The sequence below is a fragment of the Heteronotia binoei genome, chromosome 5, assembly GCF_032191835.1.
Source record: "Heteronotia binoei isolate CCM8104 ecotype False Entrance Well chromosome 5, APGP_CSIRO_Hbin_v1, whole genome shotgun sequence".
Lineage (NCBI taxonomy): Eukaryota > Metazoa > Chordata > Lepidosauria > Squamata > Gekkonidae > Heteronotia > Heteronotia binoei.
The window spans coordinates 36,734,832-36,762,399 of record NC_083227.1 but is presented as its reverse complement, the minus strand read 5'-3'; the positions used below and the strand labels follow the sequence as shown (position 1 = coordinate 36,762,399).

At 41.9% G+C, this 27,568-nt stretch overlaps 1 protein-coding gene across 1 annotated transcript; it reads left to right on the top strand.

Annotated features, from left to right (window-relative positions):
• The first annotated feature begins 1,912 nt into the window (after positions 1-1,912).
• LOC132571000 (nuclear factor 7, brain-like) lies at positions 1,913-26,696 on the top strand. Its single transcript, XM_060237636.1, has 7 exons — positions 1,913-1,987; positions 18,095-18,564; positions 20,868-20,963; positions 22,935-23,303; positions 24,143-24,165; positions 25,887-26,502; positions 26,652-26,696. The coding sequence occupies exons 2-7, from the start codon at positions 18,142-18,144 to the stop codon at positions 26,694-26,696; spliced, it is 1,572 nt and encodes a 523-aa protein (XP_060093619.1). The 5' UTR covers positions 1,913-1,987; positions 18,095-18,141.
• The last annotated feature ends 872 nt before the right edge of the window (positions 26,697-27,568 follow it).

Sequence of the window (27,568 nt, the reverse complement as noted above, 5' to 3'; positions counted from 1 at the left end):
CCTGATTCGCCCAACCCAGAATCCTTTGGACCACTGCTTATAGGTCCTCACCAACATCTGAAGCCACCCCATTGACTGGGACCTACCTCCTCCCTGGTATTCTCAGATTCTCTCCAACTGAAAGGGAACATCATCTCCATCTATATTGGCAGCCATGGCCAAACAGCCATTTCCAAGACTGTATAAGTCTCATCCAGGGCTTTTTTTGTAGCAGGAACTCCTTTGTGTATTAGGCCACACATCCCTGATGTAGCCAATCCTCCAAGAATTTACAGGGCTCTTGGTACAGGGCCAGCTGTAAGCTCTAGGAGGATTGGCTACATCAGGGTGTATGGCCTAATATGCAAAGGAGTTCCTGCTACCAAAAAAGCCCTGGATCCCATGGGCTTTCTTGTCTGCTCTGATTCTTATCGGTGGCTACCGGGTGGTCATCAGGTCCCTCCCTAGAATCATTGAAGCATAGAGCCCATCACCTCCCAACAAAGCCTGTAAGATCCTTTCCTTCTTCCAGCCCTTCCATGACGTCGCTTGGTCAGAAGGTGTATAAGTACATTGCTTTGCCAATTTCTTATCAATCAAGAGCTCACACACCCAGTCTGATTAGATCTTTTAAATATTGTGTGTGGTCTCCATAGTAACATAACACACCTATCTCTTATGTTACTAAGTGTTGGGATGCCACTTTGGAATTACATCCTTCTCCCTTCATTCTGTTTTTGATGTGGCTGAGGAAGTGCATGATGGACCACAGAAGCTTGTTGTAGTGATTAAAATGTTGGACTAGGATTTGGGAGACCCAGGTCTAAATCCCCACTCTGCCATGGAAGCTCGCTGGGTGACCTTGGGTCGGTCACACACTCTTAGCCTACCTCACAAAGTTGTGAGTATAAAATGGAGAAGGGGATAATGTTGTCAGCTGCTGAAGGTCCCAAAACAGGTTATAACTATATAAATCTATAAATGCTTATACATTTTTGTTAGATTTTAGAATGCCAAAGGACTCTATTTTTTTTAATTTGCAAAGCCCTCCAGGGTATCTTGTCCTCTCTCTTTCTCCCTTTCTCTCCTTTCTTTCTGCAGTCTCTGCTACTGCCAAAGTTTCAGTTATTCACTCCTCAGAGCAGGGACCTGTTTCTGTGGCTCATGTTCCTCTGTAAAGCACCATATATCTTGATCAATACTCCCTCTTAGCTGTAGAGTTTTGCGAGCAAAAATTCTACTTTATGAGCTACTGGCATTCAAGCTGTGGGAGACCAATTTGGCTCCTGCATAAATTAGTTCACTCTAGGGCCATCCTTTCTAAGACAAAAAATGTGTGAGCCGGAGGCTAAAAAAACTGTGAGCTAGCTCACACTAACTCATCTTAGAGGGAACACTGGTCTTGATAGTGCTAAGTAAACAGTGATACCACAACACAGGGGGAAATCACTATTCCCCAGGGCCACATTCAGAAATCATTCATTTGGAGAAGGGAGAGCATCAGCAGTGCAATTGAGCTTTCAGTGTAAAATCGTTTTCCTCAACCAGTTCCCATAGAGAAGGGCAGCATGTTGTTATCTGCAGGTTATCCTGTGAGTCAGCTCGGTTGCATTAGCCAATAAGAGCTACATTCACTCCCAGCCAAACATAGGTTGGGCTGCCTAATCTGGTAGTGCGTAGAGCAAAGCTCCAGCCTTAGACTGCTTCCTAAGTTACCCCATGGGGTCTGGCTCCAGGCCTCTGTTTTGGACGGATACATGCTAATCCACTCCAGGAATTATTGAGCTAAAAAGAAGTAAAGGGAACTCAGGAAGCAAGCAAAGTTCATTGGGGGTATTGACAACTGTGCTGCCTGCTGATTCCCAGGTGCCCTTGGACTTTTGGATACAGCAGTGCAGGTCCACTGTGCTGAAGAGAATGGACAGGTAGTGGTTTGTGACCATTTGGAAGCAGTGGTCCAACAGATAAAAGGCACTCAGAAGAAGAGGGGAATCACTTCCAGCTTCCGGTAAGTAGTCCCTGCAATGTTCAATCCACCTTCTCCTTTGTTGCCTTCCTCCTGACTCTTTGAAAGAAACTATGTAGAGGCTCATATGGACTTTGCTGTATCTTATTGTGGGGGTTGTAAGACTCACTAGAGTGCCCAGTGGAAATTGTGGGTCTTTCCAAAGGCCCATGGTATAAGAGAAGCCAGGAATGGCAATTGGTTTAACTGGGCTCAGTTGAAACACGCTGAAATACTGTCAAGGTGCAACTAAAATGAGGGACAGATTAAGAGAATATTGGAATGAGGTGAGTGAGTGTAGTCCCTGAGAGAAGAATGACAGCCTCTGAGACTGGAATGATGATCACTGAGTGTTGGGGTTGCCAGCTCTGGCTTGGGAACTACCTGGAGATTTGGGGGGTGGAACCTGGAGACAGCGGGTTTGGGAGGGGAAGGACTTCAGTAGAGTAGAATGCCATACAACCCACCCCACAAAGCAGTATTTTTTTTCTGCAGAGGAACTGATCTCTGTAGTCTGGAGATCTGTTGTAAAAGCAAGAGATCTCCAGGCTCCACTTGGAGGTTGGGAACCCTCCAGAGGGTGTGGAAGGCTGGCACTAGGAGCTGAGTGATAGACCCTGGGACTCTCTAGGTCCAGAATAACATCTCTGAGGCTGTGATCACACTCATTAAATAATGCACTTTCCAACTGGATTTTACTGTGTGAACTGGTAAAATCCAGTTGGAAAGTGCATTGAAAAGTGCGTTATTTAGCGTGTGTGAGATTACAGCTTTAGTGTGGAATTCAGTCGGGGGGTGGGGGGGAAGTGCTCTAGATCTGGGGGGAAAATAGATGGCAGGGCAGGGTAGAGCAAAAGAAGGATCAGATCTCTTTTAACTTGTGTTATTTCCAGGCTAAACCTGTGTTTGCAAGAGGGATCTTTTGAATCTTACTCTGGGACTAACACTTCCAGGAAAAAGAAAGAACTTGGACACTAGGTTATACAATTCCACAGGATTTTATTAGTGCCTAACTCTGGGAAAGATTTTCTCTCTTTTAATCACAATTAGAATTTCCAGAACATAACACAACATAGAAAAATACTGAGATCATGTAGCTTAGCTCAACCTCAATTAACCCTCCCTAGAATGAAACAGTAGCTTTTTTTAAGCAGCATAAAGCACAAAGTTGCATATAGAGTGAAGCAGTTGTGGGCTAATATGCAAATAAGTTCCTGCTGGGCTGTTCTACAAAAAAGCCCAGCAGGAACTTATTTGCATATTAGCCCACACCTCCTGATGTCACCATTGTCTCACACAGGGCTTTTTTGAAGAAAAAGCCCAGTAGAAACTCATTTGCATATTAGGCCACAACCTCCAAATGCCAAGCCTGCTGTAACTGTGTTCCTGTGCATTCCTGCTCAAAAAAAAGTCCTGGCGAAGCATATTCAAAAACTGGAACCAAAGGAAAAAGCCTTACCTGCAAAGGATCTTCCTTCAGAAGAGTACCTGAAAGACAGGAAAGGAGGGAAAGATGCTTGTAGCTTGATCTTGGCCAATCTAGATAGCTCATTTTTTTCTGTTTTAAAAATTGTTTTAGTTCTAGTTTTATGAATGAAGGAATAAATGGAGATTCAGCCGAATAAGTTTTAATGTTTAAAATAACTCATATTTAACATGAAATTATATGTTAATTGGAACAGGCTTCCTTGGGAGGTGGTGGGCTCTCCTTCCTTGGAGGTTTTTAAACAGAGGCTAGATGGCCATCTGACAGCAATGAGGATCCTGTGAATTTAAGGAGAAGGTATTTGTGAGTTTCCTGCATTGTGCAGGGGGTTGGACTAGATGACCTTTGTATGATTCTATATAAATTTATATTTTAAATAAATTATATTTAAATTTATTTGGGAGGGCTTACTCCTTTGCATTTGTTTGCAAGGGTTTTTTTGTTTTTGTTTTAAAAAAAACCCTGGCATTAGCTCCTGCTTGCTTTGTTTGCTTTGCATCATGAGACTCTTTTAAAAATCTGAAATCTATTTAAGCTGGCAATTTTCTCTCCTGAGCCTGATTCCTGCAACTCAGGTAAATTGATATTCACAAGTCTTGCTGATCATTAACCTGTTTTTGTCTCCTAAGGAGCATGTTTGTTTTCTAAGAAAATCAAGCTATAATTAGACTGTTATGATGGCTGAGATGAAATCCTTTTCCCTTCTTACATCGGTCCATCTTTTAGGGTCTTTATTAAAATACTTAAAGTGCATTAGAAATTTGTAAATATAAATGTAAAACTATCACTCTCATTACTTCAGTCTCAAAAACCCCACCCATGTTGCTGTTTTGTCAGTGATATCATCCTGTTTACTCAACTCAGAGTGGTTTATTTGCAAAAGCCATGGACTTCTGACAACTGTGGGGTCATTGGGATATGGTTTATTGTCAGTTGTGTTTTGACACTTAAATGGAAAGTTTCACTCCTGTCTCTTTAGAAAAATGGCTTTTACAGAAAATGGCTTGTCATAGGCCTCTCGTAGTCTAATACCTCTTTTAAATAAATAATTTCTCATAGGCTGGGATCCAGTATCACAGGCTGGTTGCCAGTCTCCAAGTGATGACTGGAGACCTTTCAGAATTACAACTGATCTCCAGGTTGCAGAGATCAGTTCCCTTGGAGAAAATGGATGCTTTGGAAGGTGGAGTCTGTAGTATTATATCCTACTGAGGTCCCTCCCCAGGGTCCATCTCCCAAATCTGCAGGTATTTCCCAACCCAGAGCTGGCCAATCTAGCTGGAAGCCAAGTGTTTGCTACATTGACATGCACCTAGCCTCAATCGCATTCCTTCTTGTAAAATTGTCTTGTTAGGTGCAAGTACAGAAGGGATGTGTTTCAGTACAATAGGAAGTGTGAAATCAAACATCACTGGCTGCTAGAGAAAAGGATTTAGATCCCAGTTGAGAGCCAGTTTGGTGAAGTGGTTAAGTGTGCGGACTCTTATCTGGAAGAACCGGTTTGATTCCCCACTCCTCCACTTGCAGCTGCTGGAATGGCCTTGGGTCAGCTATAGTTCTGGCAGGAGTTGTCCTTGAAAGGGCAGCTTCTGGGCGAGCTCTCTCTGCCCCACCCACCTCACAGGGTGTCTGTTGTGGGTGGGGGGGCCCTCTGGATATAAATCCAATTTCTTCTTCTTCATTTTCTTCTTCCTGTCATGAAATTCATGTCAACATTCATTGGGCTCCCATCCAGATACTGATCATATAAAGCTGCCTTATACTTAGTTCAAGTAACAAGAGAGAATAATGAAAAAAGGCAAAGTCATAAACAAAGCAGTGGACAGTGAAAAATAATGATGAACCAAGTTAAAGTGTGTATTAGATACAAGAAATTCAATAAAGATTCTTCAGTAAAGTGACCTTGCGCTAGTTTTTCATCCTCAGTATACCAACTGGATTACAAAATCCAAACAAAGTCTGTTTTCATGCTGAAATGTGAGGTTCAGCATGGCCAAGTGCAAAGTAACGCACATTGGGTCCAAAAATCCTAACTATAAATACAAGGTGATCCGGTCCAAACTGTCGATGCGCGTAGAGACCAAGAGACCAAGAGGGTGATGCTTAGCGACGCAAGAATGAAGGCTGTACACAGTAGCTGTAAAACCACTATATACATTTATTTACACCAACTCACTCTCCTGACTGACAATATGCTCCGCTGCAACTCCAACTCCATAAACCCACAATCACCACAGTTGCTCTGTACATTTATACATGGGACAGCCAATCAGCAACTTGCTGTGTCATGCTGACTCTGCTGGCTGATGTAAGACTTCTGGCAGCCAGCCACCAGCTGTCAGGTAGATCATCTAAGCCTCTCAGATCTACTTTCTGTTTTGCAGCACATGCTATAAGCTGTCTGTTTACACATAATAGTGACACCCCTCCTCAGGTTATAGCGGTGCTGATATCCATCCATTACATCATTGCTTATACATATTGATTATTTCACCATCAATACATTGATACATTAGTGCCCATATATACATTACAGTTCAGTTACTGTTACATCCATTCTTCCTGGACACACACACATTTTTCTTCGCTTGCCAATTAACCTGCAAGCACATTGTTATCAGTTGGCACTCTGCCCAGACTGACCATATCTACTCAGTTGGCTTGTTTCCCAGACTTGTTAGTAACACACAGTACCGTATCATTTCAATACGAGCGCACATATTTTTCAATTCACATTTGCTTACAGACTTGTTACAGATTTTAGGTTTTTCTTCACACATTGCATAACATTTGCAGTTTTTTAGAAATTGTTACATCTCTGTCCAGTTTTACAATAGACACATAGTTTAGTTACATAGTTTATCATACATTTTCAAACAGTAAGTTTGTTTTATTTTACAGCATTGTCTTTTTCCAGCACCTTACATTTGCACATTGCAACCTTTTTAATTCAGTTATTGCTTACAGCCTTGCCTTCCAGGCTTTGCTCATGTGTCTCCTTGCTCTCCAAGACCCATCTCATTCAACAGTTCCAACACACTGGGATATGTTTTAGGATGGTCATCGTATACATAAGTATATCCTCCTTCTTCCCTAGTGAAGGAAGTATCCACATGTACCTCTGGTGCACTTACACAGCCTCTTGGCTTTCCATCTGGCAAACTATTTCCATTGCCCAGATAATTCACATCAGTGTCAACACCATATCTTTTGGGCGGCACACCCTTATTTTCCCTTGCAGAGACCCTGACTGGCTCCCTTTTTACAGCCTCAGAAGTCTCTTGCTGTTGACTGCTGCCTGCCCTGCTGTCACTGTCTTCCTCCTGCTTCAGTGAGCTTTCTGGTTTTTGCCCCTCCTCACTCTCCAGAGACAGTTGCAGCTTATTTTCCCCAGGAATTTCATTGGCATGAATCTTTGACCAGTTTTCATCCTCGCAGAACGAGGCAGACCTACTCAGCCTAATTAAGTCATTATTGTCCACAAACCTCCAGGACTTCATGCCATTTTGGTACCCTACAAACACCAGCTTTCTGGCTTTGGGACCTCCCTTTCTCCTCTTATCCAGAGGGATGTTCACCCAAGCCTTTGAGCCAAATATTCTGAGGTGTTCCAGAGATGGCTTTCTCCCATACAGGACCCTGTAGGGTATATTGTCTATAGCCTCTGTCCACAGACGGTTAGAAATATAACAGGACACCTTTAAGGCTTCACCCCAGTATGCCTGCCTGAGACCACTATCTTGCAACAAAGCATGGCAAATACCCTGGAGTACTCCACCTCTCCGTTCCACAATCCCATTCTCCCACGGAGAGGAAACATTGGCCACCCTGTGCTCTATGCCTTCTTGCCTCAAATAGTTGCCAAACTCTTTATTCAGGAACTCACCCCCCTGGTCAGTCTGAATTGAGGCAATCTTAGCAATTAGCTGTTTTTGCACTCTCTTTGCCCAGTATTTGAAGGTGGCACAGACATCACTTTTGTGTTTAATGGCATATACCCATGCAAACCTGCTGTGGTCATTGACCAAAATCAAGGCAAACCTATTTTTAGAAACGCTAGGTGCATACGGCCCCACCAGGTCGGCATGTATTAACTGGAGTGGTCTCTCCGACACACGCACACTCTTTCTGGTCGATGGAACTGCCTTTGATTTGGACTCTTTACAAACATTGCAATCTAAAAAGGCATTGCATTTGTCAACTTTCACTCCCTCTAGTATTTCTAGAGTTTTGTTTATTGTATTGTAGCTGGCGTGACCCAGCCTTCTATGAAGCCTATGAATGCACCTGCTGTGGGGCTGTCTATTCCACACAGTATGAGCTCTTCCCACATTTTGCATGAGCTCATACACATTGGCTCTTAGAGTGCCTTTAGCCAGCTGTTTACCTTGTTTCAAAATTGCACAGCCCTGCTTATCAAATACTACGGTAAACCCAGCTCTTGCTAGAACAGAGACACTTAACAAGTTAGTTTCTAGCTCGGGCACACATAATACATTTTCAAACCTGTGTTTAAGTCCCGGAAAATAGACTGCACCTTGGCAAAGAACACTAGCTTGTCTCCCATCAGCTAAGCTGACAGTCTTCTGCTCAGTTGGCTTACAGTCTTGAAGCTCCTCTTCACAGCAGCAGAATATCTGAGTAGCCCCAGAATCCACAACCCAAGGCTGACTCTGCAGTCCCGGACCAGTTCTTACTAGAGTCACCTGGGGAGTCCTTGAAGACTGCTGCCGGCTCTTTCTCTGTTGCTGGGGACAAAATCTTTTCAAGTGTCCGAGCTGATTACACAGATAGCAGCGCCTCCTCCGCACCTGTAAGGCTTTTTCCTCCTTTTTGGCTTGCCAGCTGGAACCAGCCCCGACAGACCTCGGCTTCTCTTCTTCCTTGGCTTGAGTCTGCTCCCTCTTGCTTTCCAGCTGCCTCTGCTCTTCAGCCAGGAGTTTGCCGGTCACATAAGGCAAAGTTAGCTTGTCAGCATCCTGCCCTTCAAATGCTAACACCAGCATGTCATATCTCTCATCCAGAGAGCTCAATAAGATGTACACCCTATCTTCGTCAGCCACGGCCTTCCCTCTTGCTTCAAGGTTTTGGAAACAATTAGACATACCGTCGAGGTGGTCCCTCATCGACTCCCCGGCCAGCATACGTTTCCTGTAGAGCCTCCTCCATAGGGATATCAGCGTGCCAGCTGACTTTTGCACATACACAGACTTGAGAGCTTCCCAAGCTTCCTTTGCTTTCTGGTGCCCACGGACATGCACCAGCTGGTCGTCTGCAACACTTAGGATGAGGGTGGCTATAGCTTTTCGATCCTGAACGGCCTCTGCCGCTGTGGGATTAGCTGGAGGAGCTGACACACAGTCCCAAAGCCCCTCTCTCTTCAGGAAATGCTCTAACCTCAGCGACCAGGTGTTGTAGTTGGTAGTGGTGAGCTTCTCCACCAGCACCGTAGCTGCTGCTGTAGCCATCCTGCTCAGACTCCTTTCAGCCACTGCTGGTCTCACCTCCTAGGCAGCCTCTGGAGCACGTCAGCGTCCTTTCTCTACCACCTCTCTCTCAGGTCTCAAGTTCTAGGCGCAGTGGAAGCGTGCTGGGCCCATAACCCTGTCGATGCGCGTAGAGACCAAGAGGGTGATGCTTAGCGACGCAAGAATGAAGGCTGTACACAGTAGCTGTAAAACCACTATATACATTTATTTACACCAACTCACTCTCCTGACTGACAATATGCTCCGCTGCAACTCCAACTCCATTGTGAGAAAATGACCCCTCTGTCACACACATGGTTGCCAGGGCGCCTGGAGAAGTGAGCTTGCACCCGCCTGGCCAGTGGATGCGAGTAGAACTACCCAGGAACTACATAGGACTCTTGTGTACCTACCACCAATTATACCAGTGCTTGAGACAGGCACAGAGTGTCTGCAGACGCACACAGACGTTTCCCCGCTACCGCGTGGAGTCTGCCATGGCGAGGAGGAGGCTACGCCGCCACGGAACTGTCCAGGCGAACGGTGTTGAGTACTAAGCATGGAAGCCACTGTGTTTCGTTAACACCACATGTAGCCATCTTCCTGCCTGGCTGGGCTTCATTCCTTCTGAGTGGGGACCTCACGTGCACACCTTGAGTCATTCTTAGCCTGCAAGCAACCTATCTAGTCTATAAATGGATTAATGGTTCAACCTTTGATCCTGATTGCTAAGCAATATCCTGAGCAACAGTCCTCACCCAGGGGGTGATGAGAAAGAGGAAGGATCTCTCCTGACACCTCCAAGCCCTTTTGTCTACACCGGAATACCTAGGTACATATCTGATTCCCTATTGTCACCTTCCCAGTCAATCCCCTTTCATCCCAATCACCCAACTATTTCCATGCTAATATCACTGGAGCCGCCCCAGGTCCTGGCGCCACTTGGAAGTTTCCAGGATACCCAGGATGAAGGTGATGTTCATTGGTTGAAGCATACACCCAATCAGGTGTCGCCATGGACTCACCATTGGTCCAGCCGATGTCCAGCCTTCTTGGTCATCAACGGAACCTCCCATTACCACTCCCAGTCACCTCCCATTCCCTCAGGACTGAGGTGACCGTATATAACCCGTGGACTAGCTACCCACGGGTGTGCTCTCTATTCAGCAACCCCCCTTACCCGCTGTATAGATCCATCCCCGATTCCTGATCAGTTTCGGGCCCATTCCCCCATTCCCTCATTCGTCGCCATCGGAGCCTTCCTTGGAGTCTGCGAGAGGTAGTATCACCCTGTATGTCCATCCTTTATGTTCCCCTATCGATCTCTCTATATTTCTTTAGACCTGTGTGAATGTGTGTTGTTTTTGTACCTTGTGTGAAAGAACTATTTTTCCAAATAAATTACAATTGATTTTACTCCAGTTTATTGAGCATTGACTATCTGAATGGTTGAGCCTGGTATACACAGATAACAAAGATTCCGATTGGGCTAGCTGTCTCTCAGTCTAATTCCCCAATCTCATTTTGAGAGCAGTTTCCCTAACACCATAAACCCACAATCACCACAGTTGCTCTGTACATTTATACATGGGACAGCCAATCAGCAACTTGCTGTGTCATGCTGACTCTGCTGGCTGATGTAAGACTTCTGGCAGCCAGCCACCAGCTGTCAGGTAGATCATCTAAGCCTCTCAGATCTACTTTCTGTTTTGCAGCACATGCTATAAGCTGTCTGTTTACACATAATAGTGACACAAACTGGCAGAAACTGCCCAAGAGAGAGATCTTGGAGTCGTGGTAGATAACTCACTGAAAATGTTGAGACAGTGTGTGACTGCATTAAAAAAGGCCAACACTATGCTGGGGATTATTAGGAAGGGAATTGAAAACAGATCAGCCAGTATCATAATGCCCCTGTATAAATTGATGGTGCAGCCTCATTTGAGTACTATGTACAATTCTGGTCACCATACCTCAAAAAAGATATAGCATTGGAATAAGTCCAGGAAAGGGCAACTTGAATGGACTTCTGGGGTTGGAAAATGCCAAGCTGAACTGCTTCTCAGAATGCGAGCAGGCTGGAACTTCTGTTCGAGGTAGTGGAAGGCAATTCAATGCCTACTGCCTACTTTTCTCAGTCAGAGATCAGTCCAAGATATGCACAGGAAACTTTGAGAAGATTTACCTTGGCTAAAAGGGCGTCCCGGGGGGGGGGGCACCTTTGAGGGGTCTCCGGAGACGAGTTGCATTTTCATCATCTGCAGAAGTTTCCAGAGTCATTTATTTGATATAAGCTCGACAGGATCCTAATCTTCTTGAATGCTACTAAACATCTAAAGCTACACAAGACCGGTGTTGATAACTACAAAAAAGGTACAGATCGCTATCTTTCATTCCGGGACTAATTAAAGTTAAACAAAATAAAATCAGAAGGTGGGAAATTGAAATCTAGAAAGCTTGGAAGAAGAAGGGGAGAAGGGGCGAAATTTGGATTTTGTAAATTTAAAGGACAGTGCTAAAAAGTGGAAAGGAATTTATTGTTTGGTCTACTTGCGGTTTTTGAGAAAAAGCCCCATCATCATAGAATTGCAGCTCCCACAGTCAACACAGGAAATACGTCAAGTATCATGAGATCTCTCTACCAGCGAAAACGGGGTTTGGTGGCAAGTAAAGCGGGAAGCATTGGATGGAAAAGCCTACTCTAGGACTATTATATCATAGAAAAACATCGGCGGCCATTACAAGGAGGTTAAAGTTTAAATAAAATTTTTAAAGTGTTCAGGACATTAAAAATTGGGGAGCCGACAGAGGTGACGTTTATAAGGTAAATGCTATTGGACATTATTGTTAATAACTGTTTTAGAAGCATCTAGAGAAAAAAGAATTTTTTTTTAAAGTGAAGCAGAAAGGCGCGACCGCCATTTTGGAGAAAATAAAAACTTTAAACATTAATATCTGAACCCAGGAGGCTCTGAGGATGGTGAAATTAGGCCTATTGAAGAAAGCAAGCTTCACTCTTTTAAACCTGATAGTTGAAATTTAATTTGGTGAGGTCAAAATTTTCAGTGTTTTTACATCAGACCACAAGCAAACCCGAGCAAGAACTGCTTCACTGGAGAAAATGCAGGACCAATTAGATGCAATGGAAGCCAGGATAATGAAAGGGATGAAGGAGATAATAACTGCTTCAAAAAAAATTAGAAAAGATATTGAAGAGCTAAAAAAAGATATAGAAGATCTCAGAAATGAGACTGTGGTAACATCAAAGAAAGTGCAAGAGGTGGAAGGGAGAGTGAAAGTACATGATTCCACCTTGTTAAAAATACAAGAAAAAGTGGCAATTCATGACTGCAAATTGATGGAGACCCAGATACGTCTGAGAGGAGTACCTGAGGATGAAGAAACTGATTTGAAAGAATATATAATAAAAATAATTGTGGAATTTTTGGAGGAAGATCCTGAAGGGACTAGAAATATGTATGACTATATGTATAGAGTGAACTCACTTTATGCAAAAAAAAAAAAACTTACCAAGAGATGTGGTTATAAGATATATGACAAAAGAAATGGTGGGAAAGATCATGAATAAAAACTTTGAAAAGACATTGATAGTGGGAGGCAGCAGAGTAAGAATTATGAAGGAGTTGCCAAGACAAGTGATAAATGACAGAAGAGCATACAAGAAACTGACAGAAAAATTACGGGACAATGAAATGAGGTATACATGGATAATACCTGAAGGTTTGAGCTTTGAACTTCAAGGAAAAAGGATTACAATTACAAACACACAGGAACTGCGTAGATTTTGTGAAGAACATAAAGAATTTGCACCCTGATGGATTACAAATTATTATCTTGGAATGTAAATGGACTAAGTTCACCACAAAAAAGAAAGGCAACGTTTCATTGGATTAAAAAGCAAAATTGTAATATAATTTGTTTACAAGAAGTACATAGCAAACAAAAGGATTATAAATTTTTATGGAATAAGCAATTGGAACTAGAATTTCATTCATTGGCTGAACAGAAGAAAAGGGGAGTGACTTTTTTATATTAAACAAGAATTGGAGTCAAAATTAGTGTTTAAAGATAAAAATGGAAGATTTGTAGCAGTAGAAATAATATTAAATGCAAAAAAACTGTTGTTACTGGGACTGTATGCACCAAATGGAGCAAAGAATGCTTTTTTCAAAGACATTATACAACAATTTGATGAAGTGACATATGATCAAGTTTTGATAATGGGGGATTTTAATGGAACAATCCAGAATACACTGGATAGGTCTGGGAAAAAAAATAATAAGGAAGGAAAATTGCCAAAGTCTTTTTATGAATTGGCCAAACAAGAAAACCTGGAAGATATATGGAGAAAATGTAACCCTGAAGTACGGGACTATACCATTTTTTCAGCAAGACATAATACTTTTTTCCAGAATTGACATGTTGTGAGGCACTAAGGATTTAGGCCTTATAACAAAGAAAATAGAGATTTTACCTAAAATAGGGGTTGACCATAATCCAATAATGTGGATTACAAAATTGTCTAAAAAGTCGAGAAGATGGAGATTAAATTAAGATTTACTACAGAATAAAGAAATAGTGACATCTCTAGAAAATGAAACTAAAGTTTTCTTCCAAATTAACAATAAAGGAGATATAGAATTTCAGATGGTGTGGAATGCTTATAAAGCAGTAATGAGAGGAACATTGATTACATTGAATAATAAAGACAAGAAGGCAAAAGAAAAACAGATGTTGGACATTCAAAATGAAATAAAGAAAAAAGAAGGGGAACTGAGAAAAAGAACAGCAAAAAAGAAAATTATGAAGGAGATTACAATATTAAAAACACAAATGAGACATTTGTTAAATAAAGAACTGGAATGGAATCTGAAAAGATTACAGCAGAAATCTTTTGAGGGAGCAAATAAACCTGGAAAATATTTGGCCTGGCAACTGAAAAAAAAGAGAAAGTAAAATTATTAACGAAATTGTGGTTGATGGAAGAGAGTTGGTAGATCAGGAAGGAATAAAAAGAGAATTCTTTAAGTACTATGCCAAATTATTTAAGGGTGTTAAAATAAAGAAAGAAAAAATGGAAATGTATTTACAAAATATTAAAATAGCACCCTTAACAGAAAATATGAAGAAAATTTTGAATGATCCAATTGAAAAAAATAGAAATTGAAGCAGCGATTAATGCAATGAAAAATGGAAAGGCACCTGGGCCAGATGGATATACAGCTAAATTTTATAAAATCCTCAAAGAGGAATTAATACCAAAACTTCAGAAATTGATGAACATTATAAGAATAAAAGGGAAAATACCAAATACATGGAAGGAAGCTGTTATTTCGTTGATTCCAAAAGAAGATAAGAGATGTTATGAATGTAAAAAATTATAGACCAATTTCACTATTAAATAATGATTATAAAATATATACAAGAATATTGGCAGAACGACTTAAACATCATTTGATAAATTTTATAAAGGAGGATCGAGCGGGGTTTCTTCCCAAAAGGCAAATAAGAGACAATATTAGAACTGTTGTAAATATCATGGAATATTATGAAAGGCATCCAGAAAAGGAAGTTGCATTATTCTTTGCGGATGCAGAGAAAGCATCTGATAATTTAAATTGGGACTTTATGTTTGCAGTAATGGAGAAAATGGAGTTGGGGGAAAATTTTATAAGGATGATAAAAGCAATATATACTGAACGTGCAAGGTTATGTATAAATGCAGATCTTACGGAAGATATGACAATTAGCAAAGGTACAAGACAAGGCTGTCCACTTTCCCCACTGTTCATAATGACTCTTGAAATTTTACTGATGCAAATCCAAGAAGATAAAGAAATAGAAGGCTTAAAAGTAAAAGGATTTACTTATAAATATAGGGCATTTGCAGATGATATAATGTTTATAAATGAAAATCCCATACAAGTAACACCTTTGTTGTTAGTTAAAATACAAGAATATGGAGAACTGGCGGGACTTTATATTAATAAAGAAAAATCAAAACTTCTATGTAAAAATATGCAAGTAAGCAAACAAAAGGAATTGCAGAAGCTAACGGGTTGTGAAGTTATCTCTAAGGTAAAATATTTGAGTGTGGAGATAACAATGAAGAATATTGATTTGTTTAAAAACAATTAAGAGAAGCTATGGCGTAAAATGGATGAAGATATGATTAAATGGAACAAACTTAATTTGCCGTTGCTTGGCAGAATAGCTGCAATTAAGATGAATATTCTGCCAAGAATAATGTATTTGTTTCAAACTATTCCGATTGTGAAAGACAGTAAACAATTTAATAAATGGCAAAGGAAAATTTCAGAGTTCGTGTGGGCTGGGAAGAAACCAGGGATTAAAATGAAAGTTTTAAGAGATGCAAAAGAGAGAGGGGGATTCCAATAACCAGATTTAAAACTATATCATGAAGCAGTTTGTTTAGTGTGGATAAAAGAATGGGTGACGCTGTTAATCAAAAAACTCTTAGCGTTGGAAGGTCATGGAAATAAATTTGGCTGGCACGCTTGTATGTACTATGGGAAGAAAAAGATGGATGGTTTTTTCTCTTACCATTATATAAGAAACAATTTGTTAAATACGTGGATGAAATATAAGAAATATGGGGATGAGAGAAAACCATTATGGATAGTGCCAGCAGAAGAAATAAAAATAACAGCTGAGACGGGTGAAGAAAAGTGGTTGTCATATAATCAACTATTAAAAATACAAAGTGGCAACATAGAATTGAAAACGGCTGAAGAGCTGAATAATAAATATGATTGGTTCCAAATGCAACAAATAAAGAGCTTGGTAGAAAATAATATTAAAACTGAAGGAATAAGAAAAGAGCAAACAGAAATGGAAAAAGTTCTGCTTGGAGACAATGAAAAATTAATTTCAAAATTATATAAATTACTCTTAAAATGGTCTACGGAAGATGAAGTAGTGAAATCTCAAATGATTAAGTGGGCAATTAATGTAAATAAAGAAATACAGATGGAAACTTGGCAATATTTGTGGGGAAATTCTATAAAACTTTCAACGTGTCACAGTATTAAAGAGAACCGTGTTAAAATGATGTATAGGTGGTATATGACTCCTAAAAAGTTGGCAAAGATGAACAATAAGATGCCAGATAGATGTTGGAAATGTAAAAAAAACATGAAGATTCTTTCTATTATATGTGGTAGATTTGTGAAAGAGCAAAAAAGTATTGGCAGATGATTCAACAAAAAATTTCTAGCATCTTGGGATACGAATTTAAGAAAATTGTAGAGACTTTTCTGTTGGGATTACAAATGGAAAATTTTCCAAAAGAAGATAGAACTATAATTTTGTCCTTGCTTTCAGCTGCTAGGACATTGTATGGGCAGTTGTGGAAGCAAGAAAAAATACCAGAAAAATGGGATTGGATTGTAAAAGTTATGACATGGAGTGAAATGGACAAATTAACAAGAACTTTAAGAGACTATGACTTAGAAGTTTTTAAGATGGAGTGGAAAAAGTTTAGAAGATATGTAGAAAAAGAGTGGAAAATAAAAAGACATGGGACAATTTTTGATAATGATTAAGTCTTAGAAGGAAGAGGAATATTAATCTTTGTTTTTATTAGTTAAGAGTACCTTTAAATATTAGTATTTTAAGTAAATACTAATAACGGGGAGAGGTCAAGTAACGGGGAGAGGGGTGGTTAGAAAGTAATATATTGGATAGATAAAAAGAAGTTATTAACGATGCAAGAAATAGATATTGTTACCATATGTTACTAAATAAAAATTGTTTTAAACAGAAAAGGGCAACTAGAATGATGGAAGGATTGGTATTCTTTCCCTATGAAGAAAGGTTAAAACGCTTGGGGCTCTTTAGCTTGGAGAAATGTTGAGAGAGGGTTAGTGCTTTGCGGAGGCTGCCCGAGGCTCGGCCGGCCTTTGCAAAGTCAGTGTGTGTGGCAGCAACGTCATAATGACATCATCGGTGTGTGTGTGTTGTGTGCGCGCAAATTTGATTAGGTGGGGGCAGAGGAGCAACATCTTGCCTGGGGCGCTGGAAACTCCAGCACCGGGCCTGTTTACAAGATTATGCATGGGATACAGAAGGCAGAGAAAGAAGTACTTTTCTCCCTTTCTCACAATACAAGAACTCGTGGACACTCAATGAAATTGCTGAGCAGTCAGGTTAGAATGGATAAAAGGAAGTACTTCTTCACTCAAAGGGTGATTAATAAATGAAATTCACTGCCACAGGAAGTGGTGGCAGCTACAAGCATAGATGGCTTCAAGAGGGGATTGGATAAACATATGGAGCAGAGATCCTTCAGTGGATATTACCTCCAGGGTATAGATGGAACTTTCTGTCTGGGGCAGTAATGCTCTGTATTGTTGGTGCTTGGGGAGGGCTTCTAGTGTCCTGACCCTGCTAGTGGACCTCCTAATGGTACCTGGTTTTTTTGGCCACTGTGTGACAAGGTGTTGGACTCGATGGGCCATTGGCCTGATCCAACATGGCTTCTCTTATGTTCTAAACCTGAATGAATAGATTTAAGACTTTGTTTGGATTTTGTAACTCAGTTGACATGCACCTTTAAGACCAATAAAGTTTTATTCAAAGTATGAGCTTTCATGTGCAAGCACATATCCTCAGATATATTGAAATGGAAGGCAACCATTCATACTTAAATCATAAAGTAATACATGTATTAAAATAAGAGATAAATGCGTAAAAGTACCCTTCGTCACTTTGGGAAGTTAAGAGTTTAACTGAGATTCCATTGTTACACTCTATTAGTCTCCTCTGAAGCATGGAGGCAACCAACAGCATTCCCCCCCCCCCATTTTGGAGTGGGGTGCTGTGTTGTGTCAGAGAAGTATATTTTAATTTTCATTGCATTACATTACAATCACTATATCATTATACTGTTCTAAAGAAGAAATACAGTAAAATACAGAGGATATATATAGCCCTTCTTGGTGAGAATACATATGAAAGGACTGAATGAGTTTAGAAGTGAGTGAGATAAGAAACCAATATCCCTGTTAAGTCCTGGGGGAAGGTTGTTCCAAGTGTTTTAATGACTAATAATTCTTGTGGGGAGGGTTCACCATTTGGGAGCATCTTTTCCACTATTACTTGTTCTCCTCTCAGGAAGCTGACACTTAGAAGTACTAAATGAACTCTGCAGTGGCTGCAAAATGGCCTCCATCCGAGAAGTGTCCAGCATTGCCGAAGATCTGCTCTGTTCTGTCTGCCTCTCCATCTTCCAGGAGCCCCGCATGCTGGGCTGTGGCCACAATTTCTGTCTGACTTGTTTGGAGAGCTGCGTCGTCCCCAAGGGCCAGCATCAGGGGACGTGTCCTGAGTGTCGATGCCCCTTCCGTCTTCAAGATGCTATGTGTAACAGAGTCCTGGCCAACCTGGCAGAGAAGGCCCGGCTCCTCAAGCTGGAGGAGGGAGCCCAGTCCGATGGGAGCTGGTATTTTTGTGAGGAACATGAAGAACCTCTTAAGCTGTTCTGTAGTGAGGATGAGGCACCAGTCTGTGTGATCTGTCGGGATCTGCCTCAGCATCAGGGTCATCGCTTTCTGCCTATCAAGAATGCGGTGAAAGATTGTCAGGTAGGAGCCGGTGGACATATATGCATTGTGAGGCATCCATTAATATGATCTGCAAGTTCTTTGTATGGCGTTTGATACATGATGACCCATCAGCAGAGACAAGTCATCACTTTATTATTCTAGTCACCAAATGATGAGCATGCATTTATACTACAGCCCTGAATAAGTAATAAAGCAGGGGTGTCAAACATGCAGCTTGGGGGCCAAATCAGGCTCCCAGAGGGCTCCTTTCAAGCCAAGAGCAACTCACTGTTGTCTGCTTCCTTCTTGCTCTCTTGCTTCCTTTTGCATCACAGCTTGCTTTGCCAGACTTGCTCAATTGCACAGGAACTACAGAGCAAAGCTCCTCCCTTGGGGAGGAAGTGGGGAAAAGAGAGCTAGCTTTGCCAGATACTCTCAGTTGCACAGCAGAGCTACTGAGCCAAGCCTCTTTTCCTTCTGTTGGCTGAGGCTCAACAAGCCAGTGAGGTGGATTAGGCTGAGTCTGTGTGTTTATCTGTGTCCTTTATAAAATTTATATCTCCCTTACCTGGCTTACATTTCATAGCACACATGGTGTGGCCCAACAAGGTCACATTTATGTCAGATCCGGCCGTCATAACAAATAAGTTTTGACACCCCTGTAATAAAACATGGTCCTAAGCATGTTTGGAAGTCCTGCCAAAACTCAGTGTGCTGTTTATAGTGCAGTGCAGTCCTAAGTAGAATTATGCCTTTCCCACTCAGTTGAAGAGAATAGGCTCAGAAGGGTAGAACCCTACTTCTTCATACATTTATTGTTAAGATTGCAATATTAGTTAGAAAGCTTTCCAGAAGAATGATGGGTATTCTAGCTCGAAAGAACAAACGGGCTGAGGAAGGTTAATGTCTTTTACCATCTTGATCTCTTTTGTCTTGACATTTATTTGTTTATTGGTTGCCCAGGATAAACTGAAGCAACAAAAAAACAACTGTGCCAAAAAATCAAACACTTAGTTAAATTCAGAAAAATATTTCATTCTATAAGTGCTCAAACATCAATAAATTCATACAATGATATCAAAAAGGTTAAAAAGGAAACAAAGCAGGAGGAAAGTCCCACTGAATGACTGGAAAGTCATTCCACTGGGTGACTCTGAAGGAGCTTTTCCAATCTTCAACGGGTGTATAACTCCAGATTCTTCTTGTAGTACAGAGACCAACCTCAGATATCGGCTACAAAGGACAAATTCACTCTCACGTGATCGCCACCTTTTTATCACGTTTCACTGTTTCCAGCTTTTTCATAAGCCAATCAACAAACCTATGGATGGAAATATAGCAACAGACAACATAACCTTCCAAAATACAACCAAAACAATTTCAAAAGAAAAGGAACAATACATCAACAGGCATGAATACCTTGTAACAGCATTCTGGCTATGTCTCCTACATGCCCATTCCCAAATTCTTAATTGGCGGCTTACCACAGTCAAAAACTACTGCCATTAAAACACAAAACTGCAGCTGTTGCACATTTGTAGATTTAAAGGAGACTCACATATCAATACATAAATACAAAACTAGAACCAATATTCTAAATAAAGCAGGAAAGATCGTTACATTGATTCAGACCAGAAGGTACAGTTGTGTTAAGATGATGAATCCATCTAGCTTCACTTTGTAACAAGTACTTGTGAATATTTCCCCCTCTATTATTAAGACATTCCATTTTCTGAATCACAAAAAATCTTAACATTTCCACATCATGGCCTATTTCAGCATAATGCTGGGCAAGAGGAACACCAGGAACCTGGTGCTGGACTCTAGAAATATGTTCCAGGACATGCATCTTGACAGCTCTACGGGAGCAGCCAATATATATTTTAGAACAATTTCCACAAATTAGAGCATAAATAACGCCCTTAGAGTCACAATTAATAAAGCTAGTCAATTTAATGGTCATATTTGTATTTGGGTCAACATACTCTTTTAGAGGCAAAGCATATTTGCATGCCTTGCACCTTTTACAATAGAAGTGCCCTATAGGTAAATGTGACGCCATTAAAGTTTTCTGAAAGTCAGTCTGGATCAAAATGTCACGTACGTTCCGAGACCTACGGAAGCCAATTACAGGGGAAGACATGCATCCCGTGATACTAGAAACTACATCCCAATGGCGAAGAAATTTTAACCTTTTTGATATCATTGTATGAATTTATTGATGTTTGAGCACTTATAGAATGAAATATTTTTCTGAATTTAACTAAGTGTTTGATTTTTTGGCACAGCTGTTTTTTGGTTGCTTATCTATACTGTGTTGTCACTGTTTTTTCTTACTTCAGGATAAACTGAAGGCATCTCTTGAATCCTTGGAGGATGGCATGAAAAGGGCCACAAATAATAAGTCTTGCCAGCAGGAGGCAATAGAAGAACTGGAGGTAAATTTAAAGAGGGAACTAAAGTCTGACAGAGGAAAGGTGAGAAGAGGTGGGCTTAGAGGCAGAAGGAAAGTGAATCACAGGCAAGGTTCTTTGGCCTCACGAGAAAGTGGATAACTGCCACAGTCCCAGGTGATGGATGGGGTTCCCACACAGCACACAAGAACAAGAGTTACCAAGAGGCTTGGAAAAAAAAGAAACCCTGCCTATTTTATAGAGGCTTAATGAGCTATTTATTTACCTGATAATGTTATGTTTTCAAGGCAACAGAAGTTCAGAGGTGTTTTGCCACTTCTTGCCTCTGTCACAATCCTGATATTTCATGGTGGTTTCCCATACAAATACTAGTCAGGGCCAAACCTGCCTAGCTTCCGAGACCTGACAAGATCAGGCTAGCAATTCCCTCCCCCGCCCAGCCAGCTGGCAATCCTGTTCAAGTCCTGGAGAGCAGTATATATTTCTCCTTTCTTTCAGGGATTTCTCAGCCTCTGGTTAGTTCCCATTGGCTGGAGACTGTATATAAGATCATAGGTCAGGTTCACTCCAGTCACTGAGGTGTTCATTTTATCAAATTAACCCTGTTTGTTTTGTAAAGACACACCCTCTGCTATAGCTTCTTGTTTAAGCACCAAGCACAGCCAATAATTTATAGCCATAGGCCAACACTCCAGTCAAATTACCTCAGGTATTCCATCCAATGTCTACAGGCTACCCTGGGGTCCACATTTGAATGAAACAATAAACGTTCCTCATCCTCTTGCAGCCAGCAAATGTCACTAGAATCAAAGGAAGAGGATACTGGGGTAACAACCTTTCCCATCTGCTGTTCCACACAGCATCAAATGTTTTTGTGCTGATTAGCTAGAAGTGGATTGGGTTTGCTAATCTAATCAGGCCTCATTTGGGGGAGGAGCTCACAGAAGCACTGCTTCAGAACCTCTAAATTTTATTGTGCTCTTTCTTTCTTACCCTGCCCCCCAAAATACTTGCTTCCGGGCTCGATTGTTCAAACCCCCTGTGAGAATTTTGCTGAACTCTATGATTTGACAAACTTTCTAATATTTTTTTCCCACAAAAAAGGGGGAAAATAACCAAAAAATAAAAAGCAGACAGATGGAAATCTTCATCATGCCACTGTGGCCACACAGAGGAAAATAATTTTTAAAATATGATGGGAGTAAAGTTTTATTATGACAATTATAATTCAAGAAGCATTTTAAGGTAGATGTGAGCTGATATAATTTAGTACACTTTCCAGTGATGTCAGGACTGTGTGGCATATGCAAATGCTAATGAGCTTCAGCACCTCCTTTTCTACAAAATGACCCCTGAATCCAATCAAGGAAAACTTGGCATTTATTACAGAATGCGCAGGGCCTTTTTTGTAGCAGGAACTCCTTTGCATGTTAGGCCACACACCCCTGATGTAGCCAATCCTCCAAGAGCTTACAGGGCTCTTCTTACAGGGCCTACTGTAAGCTCTTGGAGGATTGGCTACATCAGGGTGGCATGGCCTAATATGCAAAGAAGTTCTTGCTACAAAAAAAAGCCCTGAGAATGTGTAACATCAAACTACACATTATGGCCTTGTAATTGTGGTAGGGAAACTTCACAAAAGCTGGTTATCTTTTTGGTTTATTTCAGGGCACATGTGACTAACAACATGAATGTGGCCTAATGAGGAAAACTGTGGGTTTGTAACTTGCCAATCTGGTTATCTCTTACATGATCATTCTATTCCTACCAGGTTTTGCTCTCTTGTGGTAGATGATAATAGAATGACTCATTCATCGCAAGGATAAACTCCACAGAGTTTTTGTATACCAATGCAAGCCATCTCAGGGTGGATTGAGTTAGTGCCAGCAAACTCATGGCTTCTGATGCCTGATTAAGAAAACCACAAGGAAGAGGACAATGGCCAACCAACAGTCCAATTTCAACCTGATCTAATTTCTCTGCCCCCTTTTGCAGAGCTTAAGTCAACATCTGAATGGCCACATATTCATTGAGTTTGAGAATCTTCGCCGAATCCTAGATACTAAAGAGCAGAGCATGATGGACACTGTGAAACTGCTGAAGGAAGACAACAAAGCCAAAATGGAAGAGAAGCTGGAGTATTTAAAACATTATGAGTCTTCTCATGCTGAGACCATTTCTATGATCCAAGCTGCTCTTGAGGAATCAAATGAATTTGCTTTGCTGAAGGTCAGCCCCCCTCAGTCTGCTCACCAATGCTATAGCTGTTTGCACTCGCAATCTTGTTTTATAGGCTTCCTGGACCTGCCCCCATATGCTCCATGGGCTAACCTTCAAAATGGTGTCTGGCCACATTTTTCTCCTGTAATGGTCAATATTTTCAGTATGGTTGCTTCCTCTGTCTAGACCTTACTGTGCTTCCAGGAGAGAATAATACCAATTAACACCAACCTCAAGAAGACTTTTTAATTGGTGAATTGTCAGAAGGGGTGTTTCATAAAGGAGGGGATATATGCCACAATTTATATCTGTGCTGTCTTCACCTCCCTGGCTTCTAGGGAGTAAACAGTCCATTGGAAATAGTCCATTGCAAATAGCAGGGGAGTGTTCTGGAGCTAATCTGGGCCAAGATGTTTCAATGCCCTTCATTTTTGGCAGTGCAGCTCCCAGGATCATCCTGTAGTTGGGGGTCAATTTTCAGAACCCTAATTTTATTTTCTGATGAATTAAACCTGCCACAAAGAGACAGGTGGACAGGAAGACAGACTCATCCTTTCACTGTTACAAATACATGGAAGGTGTTTCTTTCCCCTTTCCTAAACTAGGAAAAAGCCCTTTGAACAACTAAAAAGGTTTCCCCAATTAACTATGCAGTGATTTGTAGAGAGATCAGATACATTTACAACAACCAGTGACAGGTATTTTCTTAAAGATCCAGGAGGGAATGTGTCTTCTATGATGGTGCTTAAATGCAGAGATGCTTTTCTTCAGAATAATGCAAATTTCTGTAGTTTATTAAAACTCCTGTCATAGACTGACACGTTTATCAAGATCATAACCTTAGTAAGCACATGCTTCTGCCATGATCTTTTTATTGTTTGGATGATGGATTAGAGTTGGACTCTTGGTTGCCATGAAAGGGGAGGACATATTGATTGGGCTGGAGGAGTTAATTTAATTGTATTTGTTTCTTTTCCATTCAGGGAATCAAGAAACTGATGCAAAGGTGAGTATCTGCCTTGCAATCTAAGCTATGTATGACGCTGGGTGCTTCCACACACCCTAAATAATACACTTTCAATCCACTTTCAATGCACTTTGCAATGGGATTTTACTGTGTGAGCAGGCAAAATCCAGTTGGAAAGTGCACTGAAAGTGGATTGAAAGTGCATTATTTAGCACATGCAAAAGTGCCCATTGAAACAGCAGCTGCTGAGATAGCTAGCACGGTTAGACTTTTGAACTAGGGCCTGGATTTCAATCCCCACTCTTCCAAGCAACACTGGGAGTGACCTTTGGCCAGCCACTTTCTCAGCCAAACCTGCCTCACAGGGGAGGAAGGAACAATGTTGTATGGCCCCTCACTGAGAGGGTGGACGTGAGAAGGGTTGCCTTGTGTTTGCCAGGAAGGTACTGTGGATTCCTATGGGGGCTACTGACCCTTGTCCAAGACTTGGGGCAAGTTAAGCAATTGGCTGCCTCTGTAGATCATCAGTACTAGCTCCTCTGGCTGCAGTTGTTTCTGAGTTTCAATGGAATGTGTTTATAACATCACACTATTACATACAGATTACATTTTGCAACCCTAGCTGTATTTGCAGCTGCTGCTTCCAGCCTTCCACTGTGCAGCTGACCAGTGCTGGATTAAACCCTGTGGAGGTCCCTAGGCAATCAAAATCTTGCGGGGGGGCCTTGCGAATTGTCTCAAAGTCTGAGTGTCTGCCCCACTGCCCACAGCTTCTGCTGCAGCTTGCAGGCACCTTCTTGAAAGCCCCTTTTACTAAACTGCAGGGGAGAGGCAGAGAGAGGTAAACTTGGCAATGCCAGCAGCTGCTGCACCAGGCAAGTCAGGCAAAAAGCGGCTCAGTTGCAGGCTGCATATGCAGGCTGGGAGGGCTGCAAGCAGGGAGGAGACTGGGGTGGGTGGGAAAGCTGGCCTGGGGCCCCTAAACACTTGGGGGCCCATAGGCCAGTGCCTGCTTGGCCTAATTGTTAATCTCGTCCTGAAATTGACCCTAGTGCATGACATGAAGAAGAGAAGGTCCTGATTTAGTGAAGTTCCAAGGAGTGAGGCATACAATGACTCATAGCCAGTGTAGAGTCACATTGCTTTGTCTGGCTGGCTGCTTATTCATATCATCTATTTCTAGTGGTGTGTATCCGGCCAATCCGCAGATTTCAGGGTGGGGGACATTTCTGCTTCCCTCTCCTAATGCAGCCCATGGAGATATCTAGTATGATGGGGAGGTGAAGGTTGGTGGAAATCACCACCCCTTCTTCTGCAAATAGAAATCCCTTTCCATTGGAGATACTGTGTGGTTGGATACATGTCTTTGTCCAGTTATGTGTCACCTGTATCCCAAATAGTGTAGGAAGCTGCCTTACAGTCCATAAATTTAGAGCGTTGGTGAGCTCATCACTGAGACTGATTTTGCACTTGGGCTTGTTCTGGCTCTTTTGCCCCTGGCAGATCTCTCCATTTTCACACAAGCTGCCACGGAACTGCAAGTTGGTGCACCGCTTTCCTGTGGCAAGCAGAAACTGCTTGTAAGAGGATCTTGCTTGCTGTGGAAAAGCAGCTTGCCAACTCACAGCTCCGTGGCAGCTTGTGTGAAAACAGAGAGAAGCGCCGGGGGGAAAGGGCTCTCCACCCAGAATTCTTATGAGATGATGATCCTAGCACCTTTTTAAAACAAATGAAACTAGGGACACTTCTCTATCCTACAGAATCCAGGATCGTCTAGAAGAAGGGAATGGAGAAGCAGAAATGAAGTGTGTTCTCATGACCATGGAGCCAAGAAAACATGACGATGCTGAAGATGAGACAACTGGTGTAAATGTTCCTGAAAGAAAGGGGAATGAAACCAAAAATTATGAAGGGGAACCTTATGAAGAAGCTCAGGATGTTGAAGAAGATCAAGAAGCTGAGGACAGAAGCATTATATCTGTGGATCCCGCTCTTCAGGAGCTGGAAGAGTGGCTAGATTTTGAGACATGGAAAGAAATGTTGGAAAGCATTGCTATTGGGGAGATCGACAACCAAGACTCACTCTACTGGTACCCATCACTGGAGGAAGACACATTCCCACCTGGAGATGACAGTACTTCTGAGGCAACTGAGGAAGAAACGACATCTCTGGATGAAGATTTAATCTGTGCTGTAGAAGTTACCTCAGAACCAGATGAAGTTGCCTCTGACAAACCTTCTCCAAGCAGCTGCTCTGACACAGCTCTGCCCATAGAAAGAGTCCTCTACAATCAACCACCTGGCCTCTGCACACCTAATTACTTCCCGGTGCCTGTCTTCCAACAAATGCCACTTTACAATTCAGTGCAAAGATGGGTATCCCCGTGTAGATGGAGGCCTAACCTCAGAAGGGGCTGGGCCATGATGCCAGGCAGGGGAGCCCCATCTAGGCCCTTGTTTTGGCCCAGACGAGGACAAGGTAGAGCTTTTCCAATTGCACGGGCACTCCAACACACTGTGCACAGCTGGAGATCACCCAAGACAGACACATTGAAAGCAAGAGGTGCTAGTGCCTCAGGGCAAGCTGGGGGTTGGTTCAAGAAGCAGAACCCACAATCCAGTGGGAGTAACATCTCAAGTCAGAGTGGCGGGGGGAAAACACAGTCACCCAGTCCCAGGGGAGCTCATGTATCAGGGCAAGGAAGTCGGGGGAAAGGTCGAGGGTGTTCAGGGCAAGGTCGAGGGTCTGCACATCCGCCGGGGCGTGGTGGCTCAGGGCAAGGTCGAGGGTCTGCACATCCGCCGGGGCGTGGTGGCTCAGGGCAAGGTCGAGGGTCTGGTCAGAAAGGACCAGCCCACCACAGTGGAAGACAGGCTTCCTCAAGCAAGGGACCATCAAATAGACAGACGTCTCATCATGGAGGGCGTGGCTCTGGTTCAGCAAAAGGTTCTCAGAGAAAGTAGTCACTTTCCCACTCATTTCCCTCAGTAGTGGCTGTATCTGAATGAAAGGAAGAATGGGATGGGATTGTTGCGCACACAAGAGGATCTGAGAGGGAAAAGATTAAGAGACTTCTCTCACTCAGGTAACACTTGACAGATGGCTCCACTCTCATTGATTAGATATTGAGTCTCTTTGGCCCTTGCTTGCCTTGTTTTTTCTTCTAAAAGACCTCTCTTCTTCTCTCACCTGGGCTTGGAGCTGTAGCAAGTTGACTGTTGTGATGTTAATCTGTTCACAATAACTTAAATGTACCTACATGAATATGTCATGTAAGCTGTGCTTCTATTTTTGTAAATAAAATTTCTTTCTCTTATTACCAATGGAGTCAGATCATCTTTGCAATTTGTTTGAACAGTATTTTCCTCTCAAGTAGGAAATGTGGAGAATTGGGGATACTGTGGGAAATATTCTGTGTTTCCAAGTCAAATGATTTTTTTT